Raw genomic sequence first — 17,355 nt, forward strand, 5'->3', positions numbered from 1 at the left:
TACTGTTCTTGTCTATTCTTAGGGGAGGACCTGTTGGTGTGTTTGACCATTGCCTCATTTTCTGTAACTGAACCAAGGAATAGCTGATGCTATTCCTAAGTGGACCTGTGTGCAGGCACCGCATTCAGGACAGGCTGACAGGGCTGTGGGGAGTGTCATGCCAGGTGTTAGTCATGGGTAAGATATAGTGTGGTTCTGAATGTAGTTATCAAGGGATGTGCAGTTGTATTTCAGGATCTTTGTGGGGCAGAGAAGCCCTGTTCACATCTCTACTGAAAGTTGAGGGGCGCCTGGGTGGCTCAGTCGTTAAGCGTCTGCCTTCGGCTCAGGTCATGATCTCAGGGTCCTGGGATCGAGCCCCACATCGGGCTCCCTGCTCGGCGGGAAGCCTGCTTCTCCCTCTCCCACTCCCCCTGCTTGTGTTCCCTCTCTCGCTGTCTCTCTCTCTGTCAAATAAATAAATAAAATCTTAAAAAAAAAAAAAAAAGAAAGTTGAAGTAATGACCCTGAAAACAGTTTTTAGGTCACTCAGCGGCAAGGGGGGCTCAGTGAGTTCATCCATGGGCATAACTAACATGGAAGACTCTTGGCTTAAAGAGAGGACTCTCCATAGCTGAGCTCCCACCTGAGGGTGGTTTAGAGTGGCCTCTAGTGGCGCCACTGGGGATTGCAGCATCAGTTTAGTTGGTGCCTATTTCAAGAATATATCATACCGTTAGAGGAGACAAGGAATCTCATAAAGTGGAGATCTGGAAGGAAGAACAGGGCAACAGTTAGAACTGTGAAACAGATGAGGTAGTTCAAAGCTGCTACAGTCATTGAAAGAGATTCAAAAAGAATGACACCCCTTGAACAAGGAGTAAGGCAGTCGAGATTTTAAAAGAAATTATAATTTTGTAGAGATTATAATAGAGTGATAAAGTAATATAAGGGAAAAATAAAATTAGGTGGGAAAATGACAAATGGGATCTTTTTATAGGAAGGTAAAACATTAGATGTAAAATGGGGATTGTAGAATGGACATTATTGATTGTAAAGGAATCTATGATGTGGAAAAAAGAAAGTACATTAAGGAGTTACTAAGCTCAGAAATGAGTATGCTGGTCAGACCTTCAGAGACCAAAAGGGGCACAAAAGAGGCAGAATATAGGATGATTTTCATTCTACTTCCAAGTTGGATGGGAGATCAAGGACAGTAGGAATTTGACAACCAGTGAAAGTTTCGGTCAGAACTGTATTGCATTTACTTCTCTTGGGAGTAACTTCTCTTCCCCAACAATGATGGCATCGTGAGAAAAACTGGAATTGATGAAACGAAGCAAAGTATACACAGAGGCAGGGCTACCTGGTCTGTTTACTTCACCTTGAGTGCCGACGGTCTGGGGAGGAGGAGTTTGGGACATACTGTGCCGCAAAAAATGATAGTTTCATGAAGTAGAGGCATGTGACTCATGAGAGCTGAAGAGGGCTTTGTGTGCTGTTGACCCGTTGTTTCTCCCAGTGAAAGAAATAAATTACATAGTTGCATAGTACTTTGAATCACCTGTTCCGCTCATTGGCATCAGTGCCCAGAAGGACACAAGGTCGAGGGAAAGGCAGAAGTCTGCATTCCTTGTATGCAAGCTGGCCAGTCTAGGTAGCCTACCTTTCATATCAATCCAGAGTGGGGCCTTCCCAGAGTGGAAATAGGGGAGGGTGTAGGTAGCACCTTCTTCCCTTTCCATGAAGGTATATACAGTGCCCCAGGCAGGTGGACATGGCAGAGAGGATGCCAGTAATCTTGATTCTAGTGCAACAAATCCACGCTCTAGAACCCAATTCTGACTTTAACCCCATCACTCTGCCTTTTCTGAGCTCCTTTCAAGCTGGAACAGATCTCTTGTGCTTTAGACCTGCCCTGATCTCGGGTCAGCATGACTTTGACATGCAGAATTTGTGTCTTCATACAACATAGGGTGTCTGATACCTGAACCTGGGGAGACCTCAGAGGTGAGCCCAGAGAGCTGTGGGGAGCCAGGAGCTACTTGACTCCTCACCACAAGCTCCCTAGGGAAGGATGTTGGGGAGGATCTCAAGTTTAGGACAGAGCTGGAAGGATGCCACCTGGGCAGAGAAAGTGGGTCTTGTAGAAGCTGGGTGTGTCCTCTCCAGGAGAAAGGCCAGAGGGCCACCTTCAGGGGTAACATGTGGGCCTTGCAGTAACTGGCTGGAGATGCCAAATTCATAGGCATCAGACCTATGGTTTCCAGTATGGCTAGTGGGCTAGTTTTTCCAGACTAGAAATTCCGTTTCACTAGAAATTCAGGAAGATGGTGGCTTGGCTTCCCTTCCTTGTTGAGTTCAGCAGCTCCCTCCATGCCCGGAACTTTCTAGCTCCTCCCCGACCTAAGCCTTAAGGCTAGGAGGTCTCTTGGTGGAAAGACTGGGACCAGTGGTCCTGATTTTCTGATCAAGTAGGTCTTCTCTGTGGCCAGCAGGTGGCGCTGAGCCCTCAGTTCTGTCGGTTCACTGTCCCCAGCCATGTAACATGGAGGGGGAGGAGGAAGGTTATTTTGGATGCGGTCCCAAGAATGGTGCTGCTGAGCAGCTTCTCATTAACGAGTCTGGCCCCTCTCCTGGTCTTAAGGACAGCCAAGCCAAGTCCCAGGAGCCAGGCACTGTCCCCAGAAATCTGGGCTGACTGAGTAGCTTCTCATCCCTCTTCTTCTAAACCACAAACTGGTCAATGTTGGGGGGCTGTGTGGGTGCAGGAAGGGGCAGCTTAGAGCTTGAACCAGCAACAGTGGCTCTTCAAACTTACCTCTGGAGTAGCCCGGGACAAACTCTTACTGATCTAGCTAAAGCCCACTGCAGGTCTCCAACAGCAACAGTGATGCTGGCTTGGTGTCCTGTACAATATTCATCATTCATTCATTCACTTAGCGCTTACTTAGTGCCAGACACAGTGCTGAGTCAGATAGTCCCCGACCTCAAGGAGCCACAGACTTGGGGATGTCACAATCTTGTTCGTGAAAGGAAGAGTCAATTGATGTGGTAAATTTCATTGTCTAATTTAAAAAAATTGCCACGGCCCCCCCTCAACCTCCAGCAACCACCACCCTGACCAGTCAGCAGCCATCAACATCGAGACAAGATCCTCCAGCAAAAAGATTATGATTCACTGAAAGCTCAGATGATGATTAGCACTTTTTAGCAATAAAATATTTTTAATTAAGGTATGTACATTGTTTTTTTAGACATAATGCTATTACACACTTAACAGACTACAGTATAGTGTAAACATAACTTTTATATGCGGTAGGAAACCAAAAAAAAATTCATTTGACTCTCTTTATCGTGATATTTGTTTTGTTGCGGTGGTCTGGAACCAAACCTGCAATATCTCTGTACGCTAATGTGTATGATGGCCCCACCTCTTCCCTGACCACCCCAGCCTTCCAGCAGATCCCCGGGAGTGGAGGCCAGGCCCAGGGCTATAAGCCTGGTAGGTCCCCCAAAATTGAGATGGCCAGACAGGCTGGCAGGGCTGGGCTACCTGAGGCAAAAAGGTACAAGTCTCTCTGAACTGGGTGATAAGGGTCAGCCCCAGGTCCTTTTCCTGGCCGCCTGGCTAGGATCTGTGGCACCTTTGGAATGCAGGTGGGCAGCTGCCAGCCCCCTCCCTGCCCAAGTACACAGCACTGCTCCAGGAGCCCTGCCTGAGGTCAAGCCTGTGAGGACCAAGGGCCTCTTTGCATCAGGGGCCTTGCTCACCCTCACCATCCTGAGCTTTCCAACATCTCCTTTTCTAGAGACCCAAAGACCCTCCACTGCCCTCCTCTGGACAGACAGTGAGTGAGAACCATTGGTGGGGAGCCAGCGTTCAGATCTGTGTGGTAGACCCAGGACCCCCTCTCCACAGCCCCTGTCTGCTTGGCACGCCACTGTCTGCCCCAGCCTGTCCCAGCCTCCCGGGGCAGAGACAGAAGGGGAGCAGGCAGGCACAGCAGCCCCTCACCAGAGAAGCCTTGGTGTCAGGGCACAGGGCAGGGGCACAGGGGCCCATCTCCTTGTTCCTGTGCCTGACCAGGGCTCAGCATAGCTGCATGTCCTCATACCACTTCCTCCTTGCCTGAGTCTGCCCTAGAGGGGAGAGCCCTACCAGTGTCAGCCTGTCCCTGTCTGTGTCGGTTCCACACCTCTAACCCTCCAGCTGGAATATGCTCCTTCACTGACTGCCCTCCCCAGCTGGCAGGGTCCACCCATTAGGCCATCATTTCTTCAGGGACCAAGAGTGGCTGGTCATTTCGGGGCCACCAAAACAGAGCAGCAGTTTGCCAACCTGGGGACTGTTCTTCCCCAGCCACCTGCCCAGCTTGTGGTCAGTTGATCATGGGGATGCAGAACTGGCAGGAGACCCAACTTTAGGGTCCAACACTTCCCACAGCTTCCCCAGCCTGGGGAGGGGGGTGGGGGTGAGCCAGTCCTGAGCTGGGACTGGGAGGAGCAGAGACAAAAATAACCCAGTACAGGCTCCCGCTGAGGCCAGAAATAGAGTAGTGACAAGTGCCTTGTAACACCATGGGCTAACAGCAGGAGGGGAGGCTGAGCTGAAGAGGGCGCAGCCTCACACCAGGTCCTGGCCTGGCCAAGGGGCCCACACCATGTCCACTCTACATACCATACCACACTGCCCCTGGGCACACCAGCAACGTGGGGGCCCAAGGGACCATGGCTCAGGACAGGGAATTCGGAGAGATGCTAAACTTGGGTTTGGTCTTGGCCACAGCCACACTACGCTTGCGCAGGGGGCCACGGGCCGAGGCGAGGGTCAGGGCGTCCAGCAGGCTGCGGTCCTCGTCAAGCTGGCGGGCCGTGCAGAGTGGCGTGGGCACTTTGATGGTGTTGCCAAATTTGGAGTAGTCCACGGAGTAGCGGCCATCCTCCTCGGCCACAATGGGTACAAAGCGCTGGCCCCAGAGGATCTCGTCGGCCAAGTAGGAGGTGCGGGCCTGGGTGGTGATGCCTGTGGTTTCCACCACACCTTCCAGAATGACAATGATCTCGAGGTCCTGATGGTGATGCAGGTCACTGGGCGCCAGGTCGTAGAGTGGACTGTTGGCATCAATGACATGGTAGATGATGAGAGGAGCCACCAGGAAGATGCTGTTGCCACCCACACCGTTCTCCATGGGGATATCCACCTGGTGGAGGGGCACCACCTCTCCCTCGGGGCTGGTGGTCTTGCGCACCACCTGCATGCGGATGGTGGCGCTGATGATCATGCTCTTGCGGAGGTCACCCACGCGCAGCATGAAGCAGAGGCGGCCATGGCGCACCGCAATGACAGCATGCTTGCTGAAGATGAGGGTCTCGGCCCGCCGATGGGCCTGGGCAGTCTTCATGAAGATGCAGCCCAGCATGATGGCATTGATCATGAGCCCCACGATGTTCTGCACGATGAGGATCAAGATGGCCAGCGGGCACTCCTCGGTCACCATGCGCCCGCCAAAACCAATGGTCACCTGGACCTCAATGGAGAAAAGGAAGGCAGATGAAAAAGAGTGGATGCTAGTGACACAGGGCACAGCGGTGCCCTCGCCAGGGGCCAGGTCACCGTGAGCGAAGGAGATGAGCCACCAGACCATGGCAAAGAGCAGCCAGCTGCACAGGAAGGACATGGTAAAGATAAGCAGCGTGTGTGGCCACTTGAGGTCCACCAGCGTGGTGAATACGTCCTGCAGGAATCGGCCCTGCTCTCGGATGTTCTTGTGCGCTACGTTGCAATTGCCGTTCTTGGACACGAAGCGGGCCCGCCGCTCTCGGGCTCGGTACCGGGGCTCCGCGGGGTCCTCTGCTAGCCGTGTCAGCACGTACTCCTCAGGGATGATGCCTTTTCGGGACAGCATGGCTCCAGCAACCACCAGGGAGAAGCTTCCCCCATGGGAGGCACGCCCCTGACCAAGCCTTGGGGCTCACTGTGAGGTTTCCTCCCCGGGGAGCCCTTCCACTCTGAGACCGCCCTCAGTCTGTGCTGGCCTCACTTCTGAGATGCCTCCCCAACCATACTCATCCTCACCTCCACCTGGCCTCTGCTTCTTTAAGCCTGCCTCGCGAACCTCAGCCCACCTGCCCACTGCCTAGTGAGCCTCCTACCCGGCCTGTTCCCCGCCTTGCCGGCGATCTCAGCTCAACCCTCTTCCACCGCTGACTTTCCCTAGACCTCCCGCTGGCACTCCTTCTCCCCACCTACGTTTCCTTCTCAACCCGCCTCCTCTACCTTGGAACTTAACACCTCGGGATCTTACCAACTCACCAGACCTCACGCAACCCCCACCGTTTCCCCCGCCTCACTCACTTCTGCTCCCGGGCCCCTTCCAAGCTCCAGCTTCATCTTCTGACGACCCCCAGTCTCGTCGCCAGGTATGGCCCCTTTTCTACCCCACCCCCCGTAGCGCCCCCGCGGCTGATCGGGTCCACCTCCAGCTCTTGTCCTTTCTGTCTCCTTGGAATCCTGCGCCCTCCAGAGTCACCACTCCGCCCGACTCTGCTCCAGATCCCCTCGCCCCCAGCGCAAGGGGTCCGGCTCCCTGACAGTCGCGGCCTCTCGGCTCCCAGACGGCCCACGCAAGCCGGCGCCGCGCCCCCGCCCCGCGCTCCGCTCTGTCCTGCCCCGCCCGCCCGTCGCCGCGGCACCTGCTCCTGCTCCTCAAGCCTCAGCCGTCGCCTCCCCGCCCCTGCTGCTGCCCGGGCGTGCCAGCGGGTCGTCCTCTCGTCCGTCCGTCCGTCCTTCTGTCCGTTGGTCCGCGGAGACGGACCTGTGCTAGATGGGGGGCAGAAGATTGAGGGCGGGGGCGCCGGAGGAATGGAGTGGGGGCCCGGAGCCGCCAGGGGGAGCCCGACCCATTCCTGAGCTGGAGGCGGGGCGGGCACGGGCTCAAGCCCCGCCCCTCGTCATTCACACCCGCCCCACGCGCTGCCTTCCTGTTCCAGATTCAGTATGGACTTGGGGGTCTGCCCAATCAGACGGACCAAAAGAGGTTCCTCCTGCCCACGGGGGGACAGTGAGGGGAGTCACGACCCGCCCTTTCAGTCTGAGGACTGCGGCCCCTGTTGCCTTGACTTTCCTCCTCCAATTTTCCCTTTCTCAGCAGGGCCAGCACGCACCTCTCGTGCAGCGTTGGGCTTTGCCGGTTCCCAGCGAGAGGAGGCTCTGAGGAGCTGCGTCACCAAACTGGTGACTGCAAGAGGTTAGGTGGCTTGAGGATTCCTCAGCTGACTGTTTCTTCTCTTTGGGGGCGTTCTTAATCTTTTCTGCATCGTAGATCCTTTGAGAATTTGATGAAAGCCACGTACTCCCTCCCCAGAAAACAATGGACCTTACTAGTAGGTGTAGGAAGACTGTTTCACACCAGCCCAGAAGCCTGGGTGGTTGCATCCTCTTAATCATCCCACAATCACACCCCTGTATTTTAAAGAGAGTTTGAGCTACGGACACTTGCTTTACACCTCCTTACACCTGCAGCCTGGTCTTTTTTACCTTAGATCATGGGAGGCACGTGGGTCTGAGGGGCTGTATTAGGGTTGGCTTGGGAACTGGGGAACTCAAGCTCTTGACCTGAACATGAGTGGTGCTTCTCCTACAGGCATCAGCTTAGGGTTGCCCTGTGGCTTGGGGACCCCCAGTTCTCAGCGGGGAGAGAAAGACTGCTAGGTCTCTAGTGTTGGGACAGTAATGGTCTCATCCCCTCTCTGGGGCTCAGATCTTTTCGTAGCCCTGACCCAGGTGTGTTCATTTGTTGGAGTGGGGGCTTGAGGCAGGGCGCCGAATGGGAAGAGTGGGGATATGGGCCACAGTGGGGCAGACTGTGATTTTCATATTGAGTTTTCCTTTCTGTCTCATACTCATCTGCAGGCAGAGTCAACAATGCTGCTCAGGGTAATTGTAAGCTTGGGCTATATTAACAGAGATGCAGTGCCTAGAGTGGGGAGGGGAGAACAGGATGATCAGAGTGGGGGAGCTCAAGGAGACAGGAAACTGTGAGGCAACTACATCTGTCCAGCCACCAGAAAAGGAGCCTTAGAGAGCCCCCTAGGGAGTTGGGTCACTATTGCAGAAATCCCAGGGGTCCAAAGAGGATGGACTGATAGTTTTATGTGGCCCAAAGTATAGAACCAGTACAGACACTGAGTGGAACAGAGGCAGGTTGTGATTTCACATAGGGAAGAGTCAGTTCTAATAACCAGAGATGACCCATATCTTTGGAGTATACAAGTCAAAGTTGGCAGACCATCAGGGATACTACAGAAGGGTTTGGGCCAGAATGGCCTTGGGCATCCCTGCAAGACTTCTGTCTGGACCTTGCCCTGCCCCTGCTACCTCCCTTCAATCCCATGGGGTGTGGTGGGCACAAGGTGGGGGTGGGGTTAGGAATCTTCTCCCTTCCCAGGCTCTGCCCTTGGGAGGCCCCTCAGTAGAGAGGGCTGCCCCCAGAGGCATCTTAGAGCTGGAAAGGCAAGGCCCTGCCTCACAGCGTGGCCCTGAGGCCTCAGCTATTACCTGCTCCATTCCTTTCTAGGAGGGTGAGCCCCTTACTCAAAGAGCTCAGCCTCCTGCCCTGCTCCATCCTTACCTCCTCATACTCATCTCCCCCACATACTACATTTGTCAGGTTCCTTTCTCGCTCAGAAACCTTCTCCACTTCCCTTTTGTTCATAAACTTATCCCAGACTCCTTGTCTTGGCATTTAAGGCCCTGTGATCTTATGCCCCCACCCCCTGCTCCATGGGCCATTTTCTCTAACTCTGCCTGTCCAATTCCCACCCCTCTCATGCCCACCTCACATCTTGCCTCCCCCAGGCAGCCTGCCAGGCCTTACAGAGCTCGCACCTCCTCATCCCCTCTGGCTCTTGGAATATCCAAAAGGTCTGTGTTGGGCCTCTCTCCAGTGACTGGTGGGTTTTCCTTACATTGCTGTCATCGCGTTGCAACCAAGAGAAACACAGGCCCAAGACTCCGGGGTCTGTGCCCCAGAGCTGGGATAGCCAGTACTGAAGTCAATGTGAAAATGATACAAACATGATATGTGAATCAGCACCTGCCATTTCTGGGCTGGGGGAGGTGTGCACTCCTGTTTCATGATGTTGATAGAATCTGAAGATATCTGTTGTTTGCGTCTCCCCAGCGTCTGGGCCTCAGCATCTCCAGCCACCACCTGGCTGACTTGTGGTCTATGCACTGTGCTTCCCTCTGAAGGACCACCCTTCTCCCATTCTAAATGCCTCCCTGTAGGCGACACAGATGGGGACATGTGATCCAGGCCTAGCCAGTCAGTGTAGCCCAGCCCTCTGACCACAGTGATTGGGTAGAGGTAGGGATACGACCCAACTTGGTCCGTTGAGATTTGCTCCCAAGACTTTTGCTGGGACTATTGGGAAAAACCATCTCTTTTTCAGAGGCGTAGTGTATAAGCTGGAGGGGCTAGTGGCCATTTGTCATCAGGGAGGGGTAGGAAGACAGAACCCAGGAATGGAAACACATCCCGGCAGACGGCTGGATCCAGCCATGCTTGAAGCCCTACACCTCCTGGCCTTCTCCATCACATATGGCAATGAATTCCAGTTTTTGTGTAAGCCCCCTTGAGTTGGGTTCCTGTCATTTGTCGTGGAAGTGGTACTAATCCAGGAAATAAAGTGAGAAGGAAGGGGACTACTTTGTCTAATGAGGTAATCACAAAAATGTGATAACCCTTGTTATGGACTGAATGGTGTCCCCTTCCCCAAATCGATTTGTTAAAGCCCTAAATGCCCATGTTGAAGCCCCCCAGTGTGACAGTATTTGGAGACAGAGCCTGTGAAGAGGTAATTAGGTCTTTAGGAGAAACCAAACCTATGACACCTTGATCTTGGACTTCCAGCCTCCAGAGCTGTCAGAAAACGTTTCTGTTTAAGTCTCCTAGTCCACTATTTTGTTATAGCCGCCTGAGCAGACTAATACAAACCTCACTTCACAGATAAGGAAACACACTTCTGGCCACACTCACACAGCCTCAGGTCTGCCCGATGCCCCACAGGCCACCCCAGTCCCTGCCCACCAGACCCAAGAGGCCTCCGGTAGGAAACAACCAATCTCTTTATTTACAAGTGATTTACAGTTAGAAAGCCCGGGCGGGAGGTGGGGGCAGGCTGGGGCACGGGGTGGCACTTGGGCTCTGGCTGGTCACTTGTCCGCACGGACAAAGGAGGCAAAGATGCTGTCCTTCTGGCTGAGCAGCTTCTCTGGCTTGTCGAACTCAAGGATGGCGCCGCGTTTCAGGACAATCACCAGGTCTGCGCTCAGGATGGTGTGCACACGGTGCTGGGTGGGGTGGGGGTGGGGGCTGATCAGGGTGGTGGGGGGAGGGAGGGGCAGCTGAGGGTGTCTCTTCTGCAGTTTGGGGGAGGAGGCATGTGTATGGAATGTCCCATCTCTGTGGCCACTGCCCTTTCCTGGGGGTGGCTGTGACCCCAAGCGCTCTGTACAGTAATGACACCCTCTCCCCTTACCAAGTCTTGGCTCTGCCCTCACCTCTGGGCTTCAAGACTCACAGCCCAACCCCCGCTTCCTAAGAGAAGGTATCCTAGCCTAGCTCCCGGGGGCCTTAGGACAGGGGTGGGCCTTGGAACCTGGAGAAAGAGAGAGGGATCTGAGGGAAGAGCAGGTGTATGTCCTCCCACACCCCCTGTCCTGTGGTCCAGGTTCCCTGCAAGCCCTCCAGACTCTGCATCATTGCTCCAGGGGCCTCTCCTTGTTTACCAGGACCGGGTAAGCCTGGTGGCTGCCCTCTGATGAAAGCCTCAAGAGGCCAGGCCTCTCTCTGGGTGTTGCCCCGCACCCCAACAAGGGGCCCCTTACCGCGATGGTGACCACGGTGCGGTCTGCGAAGGCTGTCATCACCACCTTCTGGAGGATGTTTTCCTGCCGGGTGGGAGCAGCAGTGGTTGGCTCATCTGCCTAGTGGATGGGGTCTGGCCTGGCTTTGGGAATGTGGGGCCCAGGTCTGCGGTCCAGCTCCCAAGTGACCCCAATCCTAGCCCACCCCTCCCTCCATCTGTCTGGTCCTTGTCCCCATAGGACCAACCAAGTTCTAGCATTCAGAGGCAGGGCTCAGCCTGTTGGGGGCTCAGCTCTGTGCACGTGTGTGTGCTGTGAGTGTGTCTGGCTGGGCAGTGTGGCGGGTGATGAGTGTGAAGTCTCTCTGGGTCTGTGTGCAGCTTGTGTGTTTGTGAGCTACAAACATGCCCTGAAACTAGCTGGAGTCAGGGTCCCTCCAGTCCTTTGCCTTTTCTGCCACAAATGGCCCTTGACGTTAAAGACAACTTGAGCTTCAGGACCACTTTGTGCAAATTTCACCCCAAGACCCCATGACAACCCTCTCCAAGACCCCACCCCACGGCTGTGCTCTGGACTGACCGTGGCCATGTCGATGGAGGCCGTGGCTTCGTCCATGATGAAGATGCTGGTCTTCCTCACGAAGGCCCGAGCCAGACAGAACAGTTGCCTCTGGCCCTGACTGAAATTCTCCCCGCCTTCCGTGATGATGGCATCTGAAAACAGGCCCGGGGAGGAGAAGCAGGGCTGCAGTAGTCTGGCTTTGGGAGTTTAGTAGACAGCATGGCTTAGGGGGTGTTAGGAAATGTATGTACAGGGCCGAACATGCAGGCGTGTGTCATGAGGCCGGGGGTGTGCAGGGTTGCTGCACCTTACCCGACGACACAGGTGCCATTTGCATGAATTACAGAGAGGAGCACCCTCTGCAGGGGTGCACTGCCCTGGCCCCGGGCGGCTCCGGGAGGGGGGCGTGTGCACTGAGTACGTAGGTGCCTGAGGTGTGTGTGGGCACCGGCGGGGCGAGTCTTTGAGGCTAAGGCTTGGCCGGCCCCCACCGCCCCAGGGGCTGTAGCAAATACACCGAGGCTCTGCAGCCCTCTGGGGTGGGGGGCAGAGGCTTCCCTGCACCCTGGAGTGCTGCCCCTCTGTCCTCTCCTTCCTCGGGGCAGAGCTGCGCAGGCTGGTGGCCAGGGTGCGCAGGGCCGAATACACTGTGGTGGGATGATGGACTCCCCCACAGTGACTCCCGCGGAGTCCTGGGTCCCTGGGGGCGGAGGTGGAGCTAGCCTGAATTGACCAGTCCTGTGGCCTGGGACAACTCACGTGACCCCTCTGAGCTCCCGTAAGGTAAAAGGGGACACGGAATGGTCTCTGGGGTCCTGCCAGACCCTAGGCTAAAGCCAGGGCAGACCTCAGACCCAGGTGTGAGTTTTCCCGCCTAGCCCTTCCAGACGGCCTCGTGCCCGGCCCGCGGCTCCCGCGGGACTTACCCAGGCCGCCCGGCAGCGCCTTCACCACCAGCTTCAGCTGGGCGATCTCCAGCGCCTCCCACAGCGTGCTGTCAGAGCACTTCTTCTCCGGGTCCAGGTTAAATCTGGAGGGTGCCACAGAAAGTCGTCTTAGGGAGGGAAGCAGGGTGCTGGCTTGTCCCCGGGAACTGGCCGAGGGCGAGGCTGGGGAAGGGAGCAGTGAGTGAGAACTGGTTGCCGCGGGGGCCTGGCTGGCCGAGGGAGCCGCAAGCTGGTGAGCAGGTGGGGGGAAGCTGCCCCCCGGCAGAGCTGGTGGGGCTACCTCACAGGGCCCCACAGCGGAGAGAAAGGTGCGAGGGTCAAAGTGTGAGGCACCAGGCCGGCCCATAGTGCCCAGAGCCTGAGCTGGGCTGCCTGCCCCGGGAGGGGTACTCAGCTGAGCACTCCGGGCCTCGCTCAGCCCTCCCCTCCTCATGCTCCAGCGGCAAGGCACCAGGACTGGGACGGGGAGGGGGGCCCGTGGGAGTGGTGGGGCTCACCGGATGGTGCCGCTGAAGAGGACGGGGTCCTGCAGGATGATGGAGAGGCGTGAGCGCAGGGTGTGCAGCGGCAGTTTGGCGATGTCAATGCCGTCAATGATGATGCGCCCTGTGTGGGGACAGGGGCACGGGTGGGGCACCAAGGAGCGGGGGAGCGGGTGGTGCCGGGGACAGGTTGAGCCTGGGAACGTGGGTCCCATCGAGGATGCAGGGGGAGGCAGTGATTGCTGGGCCTCCTATGACATCTGACCATACACCAGGACTGAGGTCCCATCTGGTGGCTGTGGGTACACGTGGGGCGCCTGTCACACCACTCACCTTCGAACATGTCCACCATGCGGAAGAAGGCGAGCGAGAAGGAGGACTTCCCACTGCCTGTGCGGCCACAGATCCCAATCTGGAGAGAGGAGCAGGTACTGTGAGTGCCTGGGGAAGCTTCTGGTGCTAGCTCTGGGCTATGCAGGCACTGGACGTCACAGCATCTCTTGTCCTGCCTTTCTGACCAGCTTCTATTTGGCCAGGGCTGGGCCCCGGCTTTGGGCTTGCTTCCTGGGTCCAGAGGGGCCTCCCACAGGGACCCACAAGCAAGTACAGGGCGTATATGTCCATTTCCTGGGCCTGGGTGTAGGCCCTGCCGTGCCTGGTGCGTGGCTGCAGGGGGACTGGGGGCCCCGGTGTGTGGTGTATGTGCGCGGGTGTGGTAGGAAGGCCTGGGGGTGGCTCGGTGAGGTCTGCAGCAACGTATCTGTGTGCTTCACCTTAAACTGCAGTCACCTCTGACCCCATTGCTTCCAGGCCCATGGGTACCAACGGAAAGGACAATGGGGGACCAGTACAAAGACAGAGATGGTGACACAGAAGGACGAGAGAGGTAAGGACAGATGGGGGGGCCAGAGGCAGGGAGAGAGGTACATATGAAGGTCAGAGAGAATGAGACGGACACCACAGACAGAGAGGGACTAAGAGACAGAAGGAAGGGGGCAGTGTCAGAGCAGAGGGGGCACGAGGAGGGAATCCGTCAGAGAGTTGGGTCAGAGTGCCAGACAACTGCGGCCCCACTCTCTGTCCCGAGGACCTGCTCTGAAGCTCAGGGGGCCCCTGACAAAGCCCTCTCAGCCAGGGGAGTCTGGGGTGTCCGTCTCCTTGGTGGGTGAGTGAGGGCAGCAGAAGGAGCAGGGGAGAGGTGGGCTGAGCCTTGTCTGTGTGAGGAGCCCAGGGCCAGCACCTGGGGGGCGGCTCTGACTGGTTGGGAGCCCCGGAAGGCCCCAGGGGGCCGTGAGCTGACTGCGCCACAGTCCAGCCCTCCGCCCCGCCGCCCGCTGACCTTCTGTCCTGGGGAGATGAGGGCGTTGACGTGCCTCAGCACTGGCCTCAGCGAGCTGTCGTAGCGCACACTGAGGTTCTGGATCTGGATCTGCCCTTGGTCTGGCCAGTTCTTCGGGATGAGCGAGGGCGCTGGGGGCCAGACCGGGGCTCAGCCAGCGGATATGGCACCGCTGGTATCCCGGAGGACCCCCCGCCCCCGACGTGCCCCTCGGCCGGGCCTCTCACCCAGTAGCCCCTCGTAGCTCTCCGCTTCCGTTCTCAGGAGCCCGTGGATGCGCTTCACGGCCCCCAGCTGGATCTCCATGTCCGCCAGGTTCCTCACCATCCAGTTGAGGTAGTTGGAAACCTGCGGGGAGTCAGTGAGCACTTGGTCCAACCCGGGCCACCAGGATGGCTCTTCTTACAGCTGAGGGGGCCAGGGGCCCTCGGTGTCTCCGGCTGCTATTCGGGGGGGGGTCTTCCCTGGAGGCATGGGAGGGTTACAACGAACGTGGATCCTTACCCACCACCTGTCTGGGGCTCCGGCCCTGGGCTAGCCCTCCTACCCCCATGGTCCCTCCCGCATCAGACTCACAGTAGCTTGGGGTAGGGCCTGGAGGGTGTCTCCGAGATTCCCTGAGGGCTGATATCTGAGCCCTCCCCTGCCCCAGTCTGCTGCCACTCACCATTAGGGCATAGGTAAGGCCCAGGCCCACCAGGCCAGCAGAGAGCTCCCTGTGCAGGGAGTTGGAGATGGAAGTCACGGCCGCGATGAGGACCACACAGGCACCGATGTACTCCTGCGGGGGGAGGTGAGCCTGTGTGGGTCCTCCGGGGTCGAAACCACAGTGCCCCCCCAACCCACCTCACTCGCTTCAGCTCAGCAGACACTCTACCCCAGCCCAGCAACACACCTGCACATCATCAGACATGCAGGAGGCCTTGAAGGCCAGAGCCCCAGGAGACAACGTGTGCACACGGCTTCTGCCCCAACCCCAGCCGTCTGTGCGGGCCTGAACGTGCATGCCTCACCAGCTGGCCCACGCATGTCATATGGCCCACTTCAGACACACACTCATCACAGTGAAACACACAGCTCTTCCGGCTACTGGTGCACACCTCAGGTGCACAAGCCCCCGGGCAGGGATGGGGAACAGGAGGCTCAGGGCAGACACAGGGAGGGCCGCCAGGGCTGGGAGAAGAGGAGGGCTCGGCGCCTGCCCCATGGGCACACATGGGCTGCTATTCCATCCTCTCTTCCCACCCTCTAGTCCATGTTTGGCCCTTGCTCTGGCTCCACACCCCTATCAGAAACCCCTGTCTCAGGGCCCGGGGTGGGGGGTGGGTGGCACTTGCCATGCGGACTTCTAGCCATCTGTTGGCAGCTGTGAGGAAGAGGGAGGCGATGTTGTTGGAGTCTGTGTATTCGAGGAGCTTCTGCTGGAACCTAGCCTCATACCTGGAGGGAGGATGGGGAGGGTCTGAGGGTCCACATGACCCCCAGGCCTCTCCTTACCTACAGAGAAGCAGCCAGTAAACATGCTGTGTCTGACGTTATGTATGCCATTCCTCTCTGGATGACCCTCCCGGCTCCTTGCTACTTTATTCAAACTTGTCAAGACTCCCACCTCCTTCAGACTCCTGCTTTCACCCCAAGACCCATTCTTCTCTTCAGGGTCTAGCTATTACAGTAAAGCGCACTTCTGCCTACCTAGATGCTCAGGCCAGAAACCAAGGAGTCCTCTGGATTCACATCCAATCTCTCTACAAGACCTCTTATTTCTTCCTCCAAAATAGTCCTTGCTTCTGCCTGCCTCTCGCCTGGGCTACTGCGTCAGCTTCCCCATAGGTCTACCTGCTGTCTTCCCACAGCAGCCGGCATAATCTTTGTAAATCATAAATTACATCCCATCTCTCTCCTATTTGGAATGTCAATGGTTTTGAGGCTAAAGAACCACCTCCTTGCCAGGAGCCTGCGTGAGCTGGCTCCTGCCAACCTAGCCTCCTTCCATGCCACAAATTCCCTTGCTCACTGCCTTGCAGCCACAGAAATTACAATAAAGTAATTTATTACTTGCCCTTTTTCAGTTTTGTGACAACACCAAGGTCTTTCCCACCCCAGGGCCTTTGTACATGCTGTCCCCTCTGCCTGGAATGCTTTCTCTTCTGCTCTTCACAAGGTTGACTCCTCTCTTTACCTCAAATGACACCTCCTCAGGGTGGCCTTTCCTGGCCTATGGTTCCCCATCTTTGCAGCCTGTTTGTTTCATAACCTTTGTTCTTATGTTCATTTCTCTAGCTGCTTATCTCCCTCACGAGACTGTAAACTCTATGAGAATGGAGCCCATGGCTGTTTTGTTCACCAGGGCATCCCTAGCCCCAGCACTGTCAATAAATACCTGCTGAAAGAACAAATGGAAGCTTCCCTGACCCCAGAGACTTCTTTCCTTCACTTGTGCCCTCATGATGTTCTCGCGTTACTTCGAATGGACCTGCTTTTTCTCTCTGAGCAGCCTGGGCTCCTGGCATCACTCTCCCTGTCCACTCCCTCACACCAGGATGGTTTGGCCAGGCCCAGAGGAGGGGGTGGAACACTTGTTTCACGGCGAGCGAAGGAACAAATGGAAGCCGAAGCCGTCTTAGCATTGGTCTCAGGGAAACAACTGGGGACTCAGAAGGCTCAAGACAAGTCTTACCGCGCCTTTGCTTCTCACTCTTGGAAGGTGTTTGTTCTGCTTTATTTCTGGGCGGAGGGGCTGTGCCTGACCCATGTGTCTGAGGAGAGCAGAGTGAGACTCTGAGGTGTGAGAGAGTGTACGATCGCACAGCACGGTGGTGGTGGGTCATGTGGCTGAGGCGAGTGTGTAGCCCCAAGTCTGAAGGGTATGACCGAGTGTGTGTGACTGGCGAGCCTGAGGGGTGGGTGTGCGTGAGGGTGTATGTGGGAGGTGTGGCTTCTGGGATAGGTGTGTGACAGTGTGAGGAATGTGGAGAGTGCCAGTGTGGGGCCATGCAGACCCACATTGGATTCTGAGCCTTCTTCCTTAATTGGCTGTGTGTCAGGCCCAAGACTCAGTTTCCTCATTAGTAAAATGGGGACACTAATAGTTCCCACCTGGGCTGAAACAGCCTCTGAGCCCAACACTGAGTCTGGGGCTGGGGTACTCTTGAAACTTTTCTGGGAAAAGGCAGG

The 17,355-nt window shown here is 56.5% G+C and overlaps 2 protein-coding genes across 4 annotated transcripts in view; both read right to left on the reverse strand.

The window, feature by feature from the left end:
- Positions 1–3,225: 3,225 nt before the first annotated feature.
- Positions 3,226–7,097, reverse strand: KCNJ11 (potassium inwardly rectifying channel subfamily J member 11). The gene has a single exon (XM_027577968.2). It carries the CDS (start codon positions 5,886–5,888, stop codon positions 4,716–4,718), a length of 1,173 nt encoding a protein of 390 aa, XP_027433769.1. The 5' UTR covers positions 5,889–7,097; the 3' UTR covers positions 3,226–4,715.
- A 3,044-nt stretch (positions 7,098–10,141) lies between these two features.
- The window catches only part of ABCC8 (ATP binding cassette subfamily C member 8), a 72,927-nt gene continuing 65,713 nt past the window's right edge, over positions 10,142–17,355 (reverse strand). The window contains exons 30-39 of one of the 3 annotated variants that reach the window (XM_027579534.1): positions 15,519–15,621; positions 14,849–14,962; positions 14,409–14,529; positions 14,182–14,312; positions 13,176–13,254; positions 12,858–12,966; positions 12,340–12,443; positions 11,432–11,565; positions 10,874–10,936; positions 10,142–10,336 (exon numbers count right to left, since the gene is read on the reverse strand). In XM_027579534.1, the coding sequence (XP_027435335.1) occupies positions 10,199–10,336; positions 10,874–10,936; positions 11,432–11,565; positions 12,340–12,443; positions 12,858–12,966; positions 13,176–13,254; positions 14,182–14,312; positions 14,409–14,529; positions 14,849–14,962; positions 15,519–15,621 (1,096 nt within the window). In that variant the 3' untranslated portion in view covers positions 10,142–10,198. The remainder of the gene's footprint in view (positions 10,337–10,873; positions 10,937–11,431; positions 11,566–12,339; positions 12,444–12,857; positions 12,967–13,175; positions 13,255–14,181; positions 14,313–14,408; positions 14,530–14,848; positions 14,963–15,518; positions 15,622–17,355) is intronic. The other 2 variants (XM_027579535.1, XM_027579536.1) reach the window with 2 other exon arrangements.

This window comes from Zalophus californianus, chromosome 11, assembly GCF_009762305.2.
Source record: "Zalophus californianus isolate mZalCal1 chromosome 11, mZalCal1.pri.v2, whole genome shotgun sequence".
NCBI lineage: Eukaryota > Metazoa > Chordata > Mammalia > Carnivora > Otariidae > Zalophus > Zalophus californianus.